The sequence below is a fragment of the Equus asinus genome, chromosome 20 (genome assembly GCF_041296235.1).
Source record: "Equus asinus isolate D_3611 breed Donkey chromosome 20, EquAss-T2T_v2, whole genome shotgun sequence".
Taxonomy (NCBI): domain Eukaryota; kingdom Metazoa; phylum Chordata; class Mammalia; order Perissodactyla; family Equidae; genus Equus; species Equus asinus.
The window spans coordinates 66,519,687-66,536,498 of record NC_091809.1 but is presented as its reverse complement, the minus strand read 5'-3'; the positions used below and the strand labels follow the sequence as shown (position 1 = coordinate 66,536,498).

Genomic DNA, 16,812 nt, shown 5'->3' with positions numbered 1-16,812 from the left:
AGAAAGAGGTGTCTGGGGTTCCTGCCTCCCCACCAGCCCTGGCCCAGAGCTGGCTTTGCCATTCCATAGTAGTAGGAATTGTACAACTCACTCGCTCTCCTGATCTGTGTCTTCCCATCTATAAAAATTTGGGGGATTGTCAAGCTTTTTTTCCTAAAAAATTGAATTTGGTGATATGCGTTGGTAATGGACTGACATACATGATCATCTTCTATGGAACTAAAATAAATTTCCTGGACAATAAACTCTTCTAAAACAATTGTGCAATATATACATGGAAAGAAAATATTGTATCATATTACTTTCCCCTCAGTTCAAAACCTAGTCATTTTTTTTCTAGCATATGAAAAGTTTCTGTTGAGAAGGAGTTACTGTCTGGTCTCTGCTCGTTAGGCAGTTTCTAGTTAGAGTGGGTGGAAATGCTTTCAGAGTTCATGTTGTCAGTGAGACTTGGGGTCTCATTGGGCGGGAGTCATGTAAAGAGATGCTTTCAGAGCAACAGCCTCGTTCTTTCCTTAGGTTTTCATATTTATGCTCATTAGAGAAGAAAATCACATAAAATTATCCAGTCTGTATTGAGAGGATTTAAAGACTTGAAGAAACTAAATTAGTATTAATTTGGTTTGGGGAATTTGTATGTCTATTGCATGACTTAAATTTTAATTTACCGCTTAAATATGAAAATTTCACTAAAGAGAGAAGCCAAGTTTAAGAATATGTTTTGCTGCAGAAATTGTTATGATTCCTCAAATAGCAGAGATGCAGGCATGTTCCCTAAGGTCATCCATTTTTATATTTCAGATACAACTCAAATTCGGCATTACCCTTTTTTACAGTGGTCTGAAATAGCAGACTTATTTAAACATTGAAATACATGGGGATTTTATTCTTCTTGGGCATTAGACAAGTCATTCTTTTCTTACGAACATCAAATTCTGCAGGAGCGCTCAACAGATGGTACAAATACAACCATGGTTTGCCAGCGCGGATAATTGTGTACCGTGATGGCGCAGGGGACGGTCAGCTAAAAACACTTATTGAATATGAAGTTCCACAGCTGCTGAGCAGTGTGACGGAAGCCAACTCACATGCCAGGTATTAAATTAGTGTTCTTTCCACACACTCCCAATTATGTATAGCACACTCATCATAACGATTAAAGTTACTATATGCTGGCATATCTTTTTTTTCATGCAGTTCAGTTTCACTCTGTTTCTGCATCATGTGAGTACAGCTGGATGGTGATTTCCCCCAGATTGGGGGGTACTTGGGATCGTCTTACATAAATAGCCTGGGTGGTATGAGCTTTGGGGGCCGTGGGTGGGGGCACCTGGAGGAAGGCAGGTATGCTCCGGAGCAGCTGACATGAGGTGCAGCAGGAAGCCTGCAGCGCTGCTGGCAGGTGAGGACGCTTCATACATATTAACATGCTGGGGGAAAAACACAAGCTGTGGTTTCGCATTGAAGGCCCGAATCGACACACAGAGCTGGAGCCTCTGAAGAGCAGGCACTGCTGTGCAGTGAAGGGCTACGGCAGGTGCGGAGAGAGTGCGGGCCGTGAGAGCCAAGCTGCCTGTGCAACTCAGACCATTTGCAACACCAAGCTCCTTGCTCCATTGTTGCATTTCTAGATCCGACATTTCAGTATGACATTTTCCTCAGTGATTATGTCAAGTGGAAGTGCAAGAAAAATATTAGAACTGGAAAATAGAGGAGGATGATAATCTTAAAGTCAGCTTCTTAAAATATTCGGAAAGCATCTTATTCCAAGCAGTGCACAGCGCTCGGTCTGCAGGGTTTCACCCTCATCTCCACCGTCAACCAAAGTGTCATAGCAACCAGCCACCAGGGAGCAGAGTCTTGACCTCATCAGTGACTGTTAGAGAGAGGGAGAGCATAGTGCCTGGGGGCGGGATCACCTTCAGCTGCTCCAAACTGCCGGAGCCCCGAAATAGCTCCCTCCCCACTGACCGCAGGTGACTGTGTCTATTCAGAATCGCAAGTATGCAGTTTAGGGGCAGCAGGAGAAAATTTAGCAGTTGACAGTGCTGAGGCATTAGTTTTCTTGCACTATGACGTCAACTTTCAAAACTTTCAATATTGAAGACATCGACATTTAAAAAAAATAATTTCAGTGCTTAAAATATTAAAACACAGTGACCCTTGCTTCCCAGAGGTTCCTTCTTTGATGACCAGTGTTTGCATTTGGCCTTAGCTTTACTGATTACTGACTTTAACATCTGGTCCCTCGGCATTTGGCCCAAATGTGTATTTGGTCCCTCCCTCCATCCTCCCAGCTGTGGGTTTTGCAGATTGCAGGAGCAGTGATTTGAGGAGTGAGAAGAACTTGTGGTTCTCCTTTGCTGTTCAGAAACTGAGAGGAGAGTGAAGGTGAAAACGGGGGACTATCGCTAATGGGAAAAAAGTCTTGTCTCCACGGATAATTCTGGAAAATCTTTCTTTAGAAGTGCTAATTGAAGTTCATTGCCCTGTGAAACATTTCTCCCTGTCCGCTTTAAATGGTGTAAATGAACCAAATGGCTGGATACACCACACTTTTGCAACAAATGAGGATAATCCCTAATTTAAAAAATTGTGTCTCTCAGGGAAGAGAGATTGGGGGTTAATTTTTATTTTCTTCATTTTTGCAATGTTTTTCTAATGACTGAATTGATTTATTTATTCCATTTAAAAATTACCAAAAGGATAAATAGCTGCTTGGCTTGGTTTTACTCCTCTCCATCTTATTTGTTTGCCTTTCTGGTTCCAAGCTCCAAACTGTCGGTGGTCGTGGTCAGGAAGAAGTGCATGCTACGATTCTTTATGGAAGTGAACCGGACCTTGCAGAACCCACCACTTGGCACCGTGGTGGATTCGGAAGCAACACGTTCTGAATGGCAAGTGCTCTTAGAAAATCAGTTTTTAACCAAAAATTCACTGTGTGTGGTTCAGGTTTGGCCTTATTCTGTTCGCTTTCTTTCCCACATTTATTCTGTTTTTCCCTTCAGGTATGACTTTTACTTGATCAGCCAGGTCGCCTGTCGGGGAACTGTTAATCCTACCTACTATAATGTCATCTACGATGACAACGCTTTGAAGCCCGACCACATGCAGAGGCTTACCTTCAAACTGTGCCATCTGTACTACAACTGGCCGGTGAGTGAGCTGTTTACTTATGTGAGTCCTGACACTCAAGGTTCCCACCCAGGAGTTGTCACCCACTTCTCCTTTGTATCCCTACTCCTAGCACAGTGCCTGACTTTTCACAAAGGAGGAATGAATGAATGAATGAACGAATGACTCCTTAAGTCCATGGTGGGAGAAGCCCAGTCTGTCATAGAAATGAAATTGCAATAACTGTTATAATAGATTAGTATTTATATATTAGTATATATTATATACATTATCTTATGCAAGTGTGAGAGGAGGTCAGGGTATTGTTTCCATGGTACAGATGAGGAAGCCAACTCAGATTTGTGTCTGGAGGGAAAGTAACACACATGGCTCTGTTCTGTGTTCCTGTGCATGAGGCTAAGAGCTGCTCTCAAAGTCCAAGGCCAAGATTTGCTCTGAGCCCCTTGGAACATCAAGTGATAGGAAACTTAGGTTAGCCCTGAGTAGGATGGGTCCCAGCTCCCAGCACCAACAAGCCACACTGGCCCTCCCCCGAATCTGGCCCAGGGAGTTTTAAGTTCCCAATGAGCAAGGCTGCCCTTTGTTGGTTGAGTTTATTGTTTACTCACAAACACATTCTATTGTGTATGTAACTAGTAGGTGAAAAAACTCAGGGGAGAAAAATGGCTTTGAAGAACAAGTTGTCCTCTTAATTGCTGTCCATCCTTTTGCCTCCTCAGGGCTTAATCAGTATCCCAGCACCGTGTCAGTATGCACACAAGCTGACCTTCCTGGTGGCACAAAGCATTCATAAAGAGCCGAGTTTGGAACTAGCCAATTCTCTCTTCTACCTGTGATGACGTGACCCATTGGCTAGATGAGGAATCTGAGGAGTAGTTGGTATACTTTGTACAAATCTGCCATGAGCTCCAGACTGTGGCGGGGGAAGGGAGATGGAGCTTAGTCTTAACTTCTGGAAAAAAAAAATCCCAAACAACTTAATCTGAAATGGTTCAAAAGAAATGTATGTTGTTTCATTTTAAAGAGTTATATGCTTGGGGTGAATTCTCATTATGGTATGTAGAATTAAAATGTACCATCATCTGTAAGTAATTCCACAAAGCTAAATATCCACTAAGAAAATAAGTGTTTGCATGATGTTTTGATGGTAGGTAAATGGGGTCTAATTCTCACCCTAAATTTTGTAGTTTTCTTAAATAATGTTAGAGAGCATTTTGTAGAGTGGTTTAAATAGTTGTTTAGAAAATAAAATTCAGAGCATTGCATGTGTGTTTATTGTTATTTGAATTTCAGTTGAAGTTACTTGTGAATATCATTATTTAAGTGTTTTCAGCAAAGACTCATCGCTAGACCGCATCCCCGTCACTCCTTGAGTTATATTTCTGAAACCGAACATATCACTTGCTTTCTTGATGTTACTTTATTTCACCTAATAGCAACTACTCTCATTGATGACCTCGCTTCCTACTGCACTGAGAAAGCAGATTCCATCAGAAGAGAACCTGCCATTCCTTCTACCCACCTAAGGGCATCTGTGTGCATAGCCCTCCCCTCCCCTTGTTATTGTCAGGGAGCAGAATTTGCTACCCCAAAATGTGTCTCTTTGGCTTGATTATTTTTAAGAACAAAAGACTCAGGAAGAAACTTGGACCTTCCCCCTAACTGGCTAAAAGAATTTAAGATAGAAGGCCTGTTTCAGGAAGGAGCTACCGCCATAGATAACTATAGTATAACATGAACTAGGTGTGATGGACAGGGAGGAACCAGCAAGGCCCATTTGATCAAAGTCCCCTCCATGTCTCATAGTCATTGCAAGACACAGCAGACATTTATTTACCAAACATTTGCTTTCCATCTCCATATGATTTACCTTCCTCCCCTTTGAATTTCCAAACCATTACTCCCAATATCCTCCTTTGTCTTTATCTGAAGATAGTATTTAAGGTCGTAGCTTTGGCCATTTTGGCAAGTTACTCAGTTTTTCTGGGATTCTCCCATGTATACGTGTTATTAAATTTGTTTGATTTTCTCCTGTTATTTTGTCTCATGTCAGTTTAATTTAGATCAGCCAGAAGAACCCAGAAGGGTAGAGGCAAATTTCTTCCTCCTCTACAGTATCATGAATGGACCTGTCTGTGCTCCTGTGGAAGGCTCTCCACCCGTGTACTAAATTCCATTCCCCTTGACCTATGAAGCATGCCACTCTAGCAGTTCTTCCCTCTCTCTTCTGCATTATCAATTTTCCCCTCACACTGCACCATTCCCATTGGCATTATGAACATGCTATTCTTGCTCCCATCTTACAAAAAGAAACTATTTCCCCCTCCAGCTACCACCCCATTTCTTTGCTTCTGTTTATGGAAAAACTTCTCAAAAGGGTAGTCTATGCTTGATGTACCAATTCCTTCCTCCATCAGAATTTCACCACAATCACTCATCAGAATTGCTTTTGTCAAGCTCACCAATAACTTCCACTTTGCTAGATTTGATTGTCAGTTCTTGGTCCTCGTCTTACCTAACCTATCACAGCATTTGGCCCAATTGATGGTTTCCTGCATCTTGTGACACTGCATAGCCTCTAGGATTACACACTCTTCTGGTTTTTCTCCTCCTGCATTGGTCTCTCATTCTTGGTTTCCTTTGCTGGTTTCTCCCCGTCTTCTCATCCTTTTCACATGAGAATGCCCCAGAATGAGAATATGGCTACGTGCAAAAAATATTTTGATGAAGGAAAGATCAGAGTTCCAAATTCTTGTCTCAGGGGAATGATTTTGTGGAAGGCTGCCGTGGATGGAATGCGTGGAGAGCCGAAGCTTTTCTCTGAGGGGTGAGGAGAAGCAGACGCCAGGGCAGAGATCGTATATGATGGTACTGAGCACATGCTTTTCCTACTTGAGAGTTGTTTCCAGGCCTCGTAAACATGCATTCAACATGGGTCTATTCCAGTAATAGTAATGGAAACCATTTGTGGGGTGTGAGGGTCAAGGGGGTTAATACGTTCCAGACACAGTGCCAAGAACTTTGCATACACATTTAATCTCCACGAGAACTGTAAGAATTAGGCAATATAATGACCATTTAACAGATGATAAAACTGTGGCTCACCAAAGTTTATAAAATTAATAAATTATGGAGCTAGAATTTGTCCTTGGTTGTGTTTGACTCCAAAACTAGTGAGATGAGCCACAAGCTTCTGCTGCCTTATGAAAAGGTACTGTAAGATTTTTAAAGTTTCTCCCTGAGTTTATAGATGAGGGAGTGCCTTATAGGATTTAAAGTTGGCCTTATTTAGCAAGTGTTTGGAGGCAAGGCACGGTGCCATTCCAGAGTGGTTGTGTCTCTGTGTTGATGTTGTTGTTTTCTTCCTTCCAAGTACAAGGATGCCACCATCTAACAGCAGGCTTGTATGAATCTCCATGCGGCGTTTGGATTAGGCAATACATAGGTCCGTTTGACCTATCAAGTATGTCCAAGGCAATGGCTCCTTACTGTTTTAACCCACTAGGGGGCACACGAGGACTGTTGGATGAGCAGAGCCCTTCTCTTTTGCCTGTGGTGCAACAGATAGTGGAAGAATAGTCAGCCTCAAGGAAGCTCCCAGAGGGCAACATGGGGTAAGGAAAGTCTTCATCTGAGCTCTGGTTCCCACACTTTCAGCTGTAGGATGCGATAACCTCCCCTCTCTGAGACTCACTTACCCCATCTGTAGTGTGAGAAGGGCTGGCAGTAGACCGGTGGTGCTCAACCTTGGAAACATTAGAACTTCCCACATTTAAAAGCTTTTAAAAAAAATACAGATACTGGGGCCCACTGCCAGAAATAGTGATTTAATTGGCCTGAGAGGAAGCCTGACTATCTGAATATTTTAAAAGTTCTCCAGGTGATTTAGATGGTTAGCCAAGGGTTGAGGACTGCTGGTCTAGGGCAGCACTGGGTTTGAATCTCAGAACCACCATTTACTAGCTATGTGACCTTGGGCAAGTTACTTAACCTCTCTGAGCCTCAGTGTATGTTGTTAGGTGTACCTGTAAAGACACCTAACAATGTCCACATGGTAGGGCTGTTGTAAAGATTTGTAATATCAAATCTAAAGTATCTGGCTTTAATAAAGAGTGCCTTATTGTTACACGTCATGAGAGGAAAAGAATCAAATGACATAATTTAGTCAACAAATACTCCTGAGGGCATGTAATGTACCAGGCACTGTAGCTTCTCATTTCTTCTACAGTCTTGCTTAAGGGAAAGCTTTTTATTTTCTCTAGATATAAGCAGTCTACCACTTGCTGTTTTATGCAGAAGGGTTTTGGTTTTGTTTGTATTTTGGTGGTGGGAAGGAGACTCTCAAAGTATATTTTAGATGCATTTCTGTGGCAGCCATAAGGCACACCAATCAAATCTCCATTAGCTGGCTGACAGCCTCTAGATGCTGCAAGTTCAGGATCCACCACGGTGTGGATGTTGAGACCGCTCTCTGCAGGCCACTCTTAGCCACTGACTGAGCACAGCAGAGGTGCTAGATTTGGGCCATTTCTGCCCAGCATGGAAGGCCACCATTGGGCAGTCTTTAATAGAGCACTCTTCCTTGACTCAACCAAGGTTTTCTCACAGCTTCCTGGTAATCTGGGGCTCTTCCTTCCTTCCTTCCCTCTCTCCTTTCTTGGATGTCAGATAGGCATTTTGGTCTTGAGGCTCTTCCTGCTTCATCTCACCTTTATCCTTCACAGGCATTTTTCTCAATAAATCTCTTGAATGTCTAATTCTGTCTTGGTGTCTGCTTCATGAGGGACCCAAACTAACACAATTTCCTTAACCCTTAAGTTACCGTTTAATTTTTAAGAAAAAATAAGCTGATTTTCAGTCAGGAATCTTCATCAACCACAGCATGAAACTTAAAAGAAAATGATTTACCTTGAGACGTCATACTTTTTAAATATTGGGCTTTGAGTTAGCACTCTTCCATGGTACAATTCACTCACAAACTTTTCTAACACACTTCAAGATCCCAGACATGAAACGTAAACAACTTTTGAGAAGTGTTGTCAAATGTCTGAGTTTTGTTGCTCAGATTAACTCGTACTTTTCACTTTCAATTTGCCCCACTGCCCACTGGCCAAGAATAATCCAATAGCCCATTATAGAAAGATGAGGAAAGGACTCATTTCAAAGGGGTAGAGGTGAGTATGACTGAAGAATTTATGACTGAGTCAGATTCCTTCCAATTTATAGAGAAAGTTTTTTTAATTTTAAAATTATAAAAATAATAGATGTACTTTATGGAATATTTGGAAGGTACAAAAAAAGTATAATGAGGCAGAAATAAATTACCAATATAGCTATTTCCTAAAGTATATTCTGTCAACACTTTAATAGGTACTTTTAATCTAGTCCTTTGGCTACAACATATGTATTGTTTTATGTGCTTCATTTTACACATAAGATATAGCACGAGTATTTTCTTATTTTATTAAAAACTTTTGTAAGCTTTCATTTTAATGACTGAATAATATTTTATCGTACAGATGTAACAATTTACTTGCTCCCCTCCTTATTGCACCTCTAGGGTGCTTCCAATTTTTCTTTGCTATAAGAACATGGCCTAAAGATTCCCTCCCCCCCCCCCCCACCCCCAGTATTTGGGATTGGTTCCTTGGGTTAGATTCCTAAAGGTGAAATTATTCTGTTGAAAAGTTAGAATGCTTGTAAGGTGCTTGGTATATATATTGTTAAACTTTTTTCAAAACTGTCGTATCTTATGCTCTCACAGTGGTACCCTAGCACACCTTGTATATTCTCATTAAAATAAAAATATTTTGTTAATAGTATAGATGTCAGATAGTTCATTAGTAGTAGTATTTATTGGATTATTAGTAAAGGAAACATTTTGAAAATCTTTATTAGCCATTTCTGTTTTCGTTTGTGTTTTTCTTAACTTCTATGTGACCTTTACATTTTAAAGATAGCAATACTTTGTCATACTTTTGTAGCTATGTCCTCAATTTACTATGTGCTTTTAAATTTTGCTTATGTTGCTTTTTTAGTTACAGATATTTAAAGTTTATATATTCAAATTATCATTCTTTGCCTTTAAGGTTATGAAAGCAGAGCTGGGATTTAAAGCCTAGAAAATATATCCCCATCGAGAGATTGGAGAAATATTACTTCTTTTTTGGTTTTAATTTCCTTCCATTTAACTCCATAAATCCATCTAGATTATATTTTAGTGTGAAGTGAGGATCCAAACTATTTTTTCAAAATAATTATGTAAAAGAATTGGTGAATTAAAAAACAGTAGAAATCCTAAAATTGAAAAATAGCATCATTGAAATAAAAATCTCAATAAATTTGTTAAGCGGTGGACTAAAAATAGACAAGCAGAGAATTAATAAATTGGAAAGCAGACTTTAGGAAATCACTTAGAATGCAGTACAAAGAGATAGACATGGAATGTAAAATGAGACACCCCACTACACATTTGGTAGAAGTTCCAGAAACAGGAAATACAGAGAACTAGGTAGAAGGTGGAGGCAATTTTGAAAGAGAGAATTCCTAAGAGTGTTCCAAAATTGAAACATACGTTCTTGGAGTGAAAAAAAAATCCTAAGTAAGAGAAGGAAGTTTCATGCCTACTACATTGTAATGAAATCATAGAACATCAACTGTAAATGGAAAATCCTGAAAGATTCAGGGAAGAAGAGCAGACTTGCAGACTCCCTGCAGAGAAGCACTTACATTGCGTGCAGGCTCAACATTGGAAGAATAGCTGAGACAAAATGCAGTGATACCTTTAAAGTCCTGAGAGGCAAGAATGGTAAAGCTGGAACTCGTATATGTGCAACTAAATGTCCTTTGAAGAATAGGGACAAATTTAAACATTCAAATAAGACAGTTTACTGCCCACAGACCCTTGCTGAAAGAACTGCTGAAGAATGTACTTCAGCAACAGAAAAGAAACCCATTGAACAAAGCAAGGATGAGCAAAGGAATCAGTAAAATATGTTGTAAATCTAAATTAGTATTGGCTGTTAAAAAAAAATGTTTTTGTTTCCTGTTAAGAAGAGGTTGGAATTCAACATGGGCACCAGTAACACAAGTGAGGTAAGAGCATTCAGAAGGAAGCTACAGTGTGCTTGAGTCCTTCTCTGCTTAAGAAGGAGGTTAGAGATATTAAGTTCACATTCGATTAGAAGATAAAGTTAAAACGCATGTGTGTTTCTTCTAAAAGAATGAAAATACCATCCATTATGTTGAATCAGTGGAAGGGAAGAAAAAAGAGGATAAATCCAATAGAGGACAAGAAAAGCAAAGAGCAAGAGTAAGGAAAAAACCCAGTAAATAGAACGCTAAATAAGAAGGTAAATATACACTCAAGAATATAATTAATCTTAATATATTATAAGGAAAAAAAATAGTTTCACTTATTACTGGAGACTGTGAGAATGGATCTAAATCTAGCTAAATATTGTATATAAGAGGCACATCTAAAATGAAACAGCATGGAAAGTTTGAAACTAGAAAAATAGGAAAAGACATACTTTGAGTTAATAGCCAAAATAAAGCTGGAATAGCAATATTGACATCAAACAAAACAGAATTTAAGTAGGGAAACTACACATTTATAAAAGTAGCAAGATAAAAGGGCCAAGAAGATATAACAATCATGAATGAGTAGACATTGATTAGCATAACTTTGAAATACAAAAATAAATACAAAGGCATCAGCCCAGTGGCGTACTGGTTAAGTTTTGCAAGCTCCACTTTGGCAGCCTGGGTTTCACAGGTTTGGATCCTGGGTGCGGACCTAGTCCTGCTCATCAAGCATGCTGTGATGGCGTCCCACATGAAACAGAGGAAGACTGGCACAGATGTTAGCTCAGCAACAATCTGCCTCCCAAAAAATAAATACAAAGAGAAATTTACCAGTTTCTTTAATCCACAACTAAATGAGGAGACTTTAACATAGGTCTCTCAAAAACTAATCAAAAAGGCAAAATCAGGGGCTGGCCCCATGGCTGAGTGGTTAAAGTTCCATGCACTCAGCTTCAGTGGCCCCGGTTCCCGGGTTTAGATCCTGGGCATGGACCTACTCCCACATACAAAAAAAGAGGAAGATTAGCAATGGGTGTTAGCACAGGGTGAATCTTCCTCACACACACAAAACTCATTAGAAATTATATAGATTAATTGAAAAAATAGCAAATATGATTTAATAATAGGCAAAAAGCAAGTCTGCACAAATTCCAAATAACTGGTATCATATGGATGCACTTGTGGATGCGGTTCTAAACAGTTCAGAGCTTAAAGGAAATCACACTGGAAAATTTTTTTAATTAGAAAAGAGCACTACATAATAAAAGCTGCATAGGATAAAGTTAAACTGATATTTACAGGGAAATTTGAAGCTCAAATGTGCATACTAGAAAACAAGACTGAAAATTATTTAAGTAAGCGTTTAACTGAAAGAAACTAGGAATGGAGAAAACCCAAAGAAAGAATTAGGAAATAAAGATAAAAGCATATATTAGTGGAAGATAGCATGAGCTTTAAAAGTCAATAGATTATGAAAAAACAAAACAAAATCAGATTCTTTTATTTACTTTTGTTCACTGTTTATTGTTGAAATTTCCAAACATGGATAAAAATAGAGAATGGTATAATGAACCCTCATTTACCAAGCTTCAACAATTACCAGACTATGGCTGATCTTATTTTATATATACCTTCACTCTTACACTTCTTACTGTGATAGTTTAAAGCAAATCTAGATATCTTGTAATTAAAATCTGGTTCTTTGGGGGAAAAACTAGCAGAACAAAGTTTTAGCAAGACTCATGAAGAAAAGGAGAGAAGACAGAAATAAAACAATATTAGGGATAAAAAAATGTACAGTAGAGGTTTCAAAATATCACGTGAAGATTATAACACCCTTATGCCAATAATTTTTTTTTAAGATTGGCACCTGAGCTAACATCTGTTGCCAGTCTTTGTTTTTCCTTCTTCTCCCTGATGCCCCCCATACATAGTTATATACTGTAGTTGTGGGTCCTTCTGGTTGTGCTATGTAGGATGCCACCTCAGCATGGCCTGATGAGTGTTGCCATGTCCGTGCCCAGGATCTGAACTGGCAAAACCCTGGGCCACCAAAGCGGAGTGCGTAAACTTAACCACTCGGCCACGGGGCCGGCCCCATTAGGCCAATAATTTTGAAAATTTGAAAGAAAGATATAATTTTCTAGGGATATGTAAATTAATGCAATTTACCCCTAAAGAAATAGAAAAATTTACTATAGTGGTTGAGAGTACAAATTCTACAGCCAGACTGCTTGGGTTTGACTTTGGCCCTGCCATTACCGTGTGAGCTTGAGCAAGCTACCTAACCCTTTTTGCCTCAGTTTTCTCATAGGTGGAATGGGACTAATAATTGCAGCTAGGTCGTAAGACTGTTGTGTTGATTAAATGAGCATTAGTTGTCGAAATGCTTAGATTAGAACAGGGGCCTGGCACTATGTTAGTGTTGCCTACTGCTAATATGGCAATAACAAAATAAGAGATTGCATCATCGTCAAAAATGTCCTCCCTAAAAAGGAAACAGAGCCAGAAAGATTTACAGCTGAGTTTTACTATAGTCAAGGAACAGATAATTCCTTTCTTATACAAACTGTTCCAGAGAGTAGACAAAGAGACAGAGCCATTTGAGTTATTTTACGAGACAATATAATTTGATTCCAAAACCAAAGACAGTATAAAAAAGAAAATTACATGCCAACCTCACTTATAAACATAGATGTAAAAAATCCCAGTAAAATATCAACAAATCCAGTTTAGCAGAATAGAAGAATATGCTTAATAAAAAATAAAAAAATAAAAATAAGACCAAGCGTGGCTTATCCCAGAAATGCAGAGAAGTTCTAAGAAAATCTATCGACATAACTTACTGCATTAGATTAAAAGAGACATTCCATGTGATTACTGCAATAGGTGCAGACCAAGCATGCAAGGAAACTTAGTACTCCTTAGAGATTTAAAAGACAACTCTTAACAAAAAATAAATAGAAGGAAACTTGAACATCCTTGGCTTGAAAATAGGCATCTAAGAAAACCCACATCAAAAAAATAAATATTGTCATAAATCATAAAATAGGTGCTTAGGTTTTCCATTAAAGTCAAGAACAAGACAAAGACATCCACTACCACATTATCAATACTGTGTTATAATAGTAATGTTATGTTATACATTTAATATATATCTTATATAATGAAACATATAGTAGTACATATAATATATAATAATAATTTAGCTATTATCAACACTGTGTTAAGAACTTCTAGCCAATAAAGCAATGGAGATAAATGGATCAAAAAGGAAGAGACAGAGGCCAGCCCGGTTGCACAGTGGTTAGGTTCACATGCTCCACTTTGACGGCCAGATGTTGGCTAGGGGACAATCTTTCTCAAGCTAAAAGAGGAAGATCGGCAATGGATGTTAGCTCAGGGCCAATTTTCCTCACCAAAAAATAAATAAATAAAGGAAGAGACAAAATTATCATTATTTGTTCATAGTATGATTAACTATTTAGAAAATCTAAGAAATCCTACAGAACTAATAAAATTATTCAACAAGATAGATCATATGAAACTACCTTCAAAAACAAATAGCGTTCTCAGAAAATAGTAATACCCAAAGAACTTGAAAAAAATCTAATTTAACAATAAAGTAATTTGATACCTAAGAGTAAACAAAACAAAAACTTCATAGTTTTTTGCTGAGAAAATGTTAAAACTATATTGAAAAGCATGTAGATGACAAACAAACACATAGCATTGGAGATTGGATTGGTGGTTACCATAGCGGAAGGGGGGAGCAGGGAGGGCAAAAGGGGTGATTAGGCTCACATGTGAGGGGATGCACTATAATTAGTTTTTGGGTGGTGAACATGATGTAATCTACACAGAATTCGAAACATTATGATGTACATCTGAAAAAATAAATTAAAAAAATAAAATTATATACAAAAAAAGAAAAACATGTAGAAAGTTCTTAAAAATAAACTGTGCTCATGAATGGAAAGATTCAATGTAGTGAAGATGGTAATCTTCCCCCAAATAAATCTAAAACTTCAGTGAAATTTAAATAAAAATCCTAACACGATTTTCCATAAAACTTAAAAAATTATCTTAAAATTCATGTAGCTTAGTAAAAGTCCAAAAGTATCCAATACAATTCTGAAAAAGAATAACAGAAAGGGAATGCTTGTTCCACCAGGTATCAGAGTTTATTTTGAAGTGTAATAAGTAAAGTACCGTGGCTGTGGCTGAGCCACAGATAACAGATCAGTTGAACAGACAGAAATTCCAAAAAACAAATCGCTGCATATATGGCCACTTGTCATTTAATGGAGCTGGCATTACAGATCAGAGAGGAAAGGATGAAGTACTGAGTGAAGGATATTGGGTAGCTGGGCTTCCTACAAAGAGAAAATTAGATCTCTATCTTACATAAAAAACAAAAAGGAATTTCACGTAGATGAATGACCTAAACATTAAAAACAAAAATTGTAACAACTAGGAGAAATATAGGGAGTATTTTAGGATATTAGGATAGGAAGAAACTTTGTGAGCTATATACAAAAAAGCATACATTATGTAAGGAAAAATTTCTTTGGCTACGTCAAACTGTAAGCTTCCGAATGACAAGTGAGGTAATAGTAACATTAAAAGACAAACGGCAGACTAGAGCAATATATTGATAACGTATACAACAGAAAAGGGATCGTTACCCAAAATATATATTTTTAAATATTTTTTTAAATGCTATCAAGTTAATAAAAAATTTTTTAAAAGGACAAAAACACTCAATAGAAAAGTGGGCAAAAAGGTGAATAAGCAATTCACAGTAAAGGGAGCTAAACGACCAATGAGAATATGAGATGATGCTCTAGTTTACCAGGAACCAGGAAAACTCAAAGTAAAATACCAATGAGATTTAATTTCACTTTCATAAGTTTGGAAAAAATTGAAAAGTCTGCTAATACTAATGGTTGTTGAGAATGTGGGGAAACAAACTTAAACATCGTTGCTGGAGTGTGAAGTGGTACAATCGTATCAGAAGGCCCACACCCTACAAACCAGCAGGTCTACTTCCAAGTGTGTACTTGAGAGGGTCTCTTTATGTGTGTAAAGGAGGGGAGTGGATAAAATACACTGCAGCCATACTACAGAATACTATATAGCAGTTAAAAGAAATGGGCTAGCTGGGTCTATGTAGATGGACATAAATGTTCTCAACAATCTTTTTTTAGCTTTATTGAGGTGTAATTGACAAAATTGTCAGATATTTAAAGTGTACATCATGGTGACTTGATATACATATACATTGTGAAAGGATTCTCACCATCTAGTTAATTATCACATCCATCACTCACATTTTTATCTTTTTTCAAAAACAATGTTAAGTGAAAAAAATCAAGTTACAGGATGATGTGTATATGATGCCACTCATGGAAAAATTTTAAAATACACATGAAATACCACATATTTTCCTAGTTAGATAGGTGTGCATGTACATACTTCTAAAAGGAAAAAGTGGAAATGGAAGATTAGACACTAAATTTAAGGCAGTGGTTGCATCCATGAGGGAGGGAGTATGGTGAAGTAGGGATGTAGATAAAAGATTGACATGTAGATAAGGATGCTGAATAATGAGAATCTAATTTCAATTCTGTTTGGTTTTTAAAAAATGAATCAAATATCACAAAATGGTAGCAAGTCTTAATTCTGGGTTGAGCATATATGTATGTTTAGACGTCAGTCTAATAATGAGAAAAATAGCAGCTAAATCCTGATTGAAGGACATTCTATAAAATGTCTGACCCATACTCCTCAAAACTGTCAAGGTCACCAAAAACAAGAAAAGTCTGAGAAACTGTCATAGCCAAGGAGACAGAATAACTAAGTGTAATATTGTCTCCTGGATCTGACCCCAGAACAGAAGAATAATGTTAGGAAATAACTAATCTGAATAAAGTATGGATTTTTTTTTAACAATAATGTATCAATATTGGTACATCAGTTGTGACAAATGCACCATACTAATGTAGGATATTAATAATAGGGGAAACTGGGTGTGAGATATATGGGAACTCTTTGTACCATCATCACAACTTTTCTTTAAACCTAAAATAATTCTAATATAAAAAAGTTTGTTTAAAAAACAGAATAGGGGAGCTGACCCCGTGGCATAGTGGCTAAGTTTGCATGCTCCACTTTGGCGGCTTGGGGTTCGCAGGTTCAGATCCCAGGCACAGACCTACACACAGATCATCAAGTCATGCTGTGGTGGCATCCCACATACAAAATAGAGAAAAATTGGCACAGATGTTAGCTCAGTGACAATCTTCCTCAAGCAAAAAGAAGATGGGCAACAGATGTTAGCTCAGGGCCAATCTTCCTCACACACACACAAAAACACCAAACTCCCCCCCTCCCAAAACAGAATAGGTACAGTATTATTCCAATTTGGTGTGAGTGTGTGTGTAAAAAGAAACAACAAGCAAAATATTTATCAAAAATATCAGGCAAGATTAGGTCTGGAAGGTGGTATCAGGGGTGGCTTTCATTTTCTCTTTCATTCTTTTTCTTTTCTTCCCCCCACTTTTCTCATTAGTTTTGATATCAGAAAAA

At 38.0% G+C, this 16,812-nt stretch overlaps 1 protein-coding gene across 1 annotated transcript in view; it reads left to right on the top strand.

The window, feature by feature from the left end:
- The window catches only part of PIWIL4 (piwi like RNA-mediated gene silencing 4), a 36,914-nt gene extending 31,861 nt beyond the window's left edge, over positions 1-5,053 (top strand). Inside the window, exons 16-20 of the mRNA XM_070490432.1 lie at positions 942-1,095; positions 1,198-1,224; positions 2,772-2,897; positions 3,009-3,156; positions 3,855-5,053. Of these exons, the coding sequence (XP_070346533.1) occupies positions 942-1,095; positions 1,198-1,224; positions 2,772-2,897; positions 3,009-3,156; positions 3,855-3,971 (572 nt within the window). The 3' untranslated portion in view covers positions 3,972-5,053. The remainder of the gene's footprint in view (positions 1-941; positions 1,096-1,197; positions 1,225-2,771; positions 2,898-3,008; positions 3,157-3,854) is intronic.
- The last annotated feature ends 11,759 nt before the right edge of the window (positions 5,054-16,812 follow it).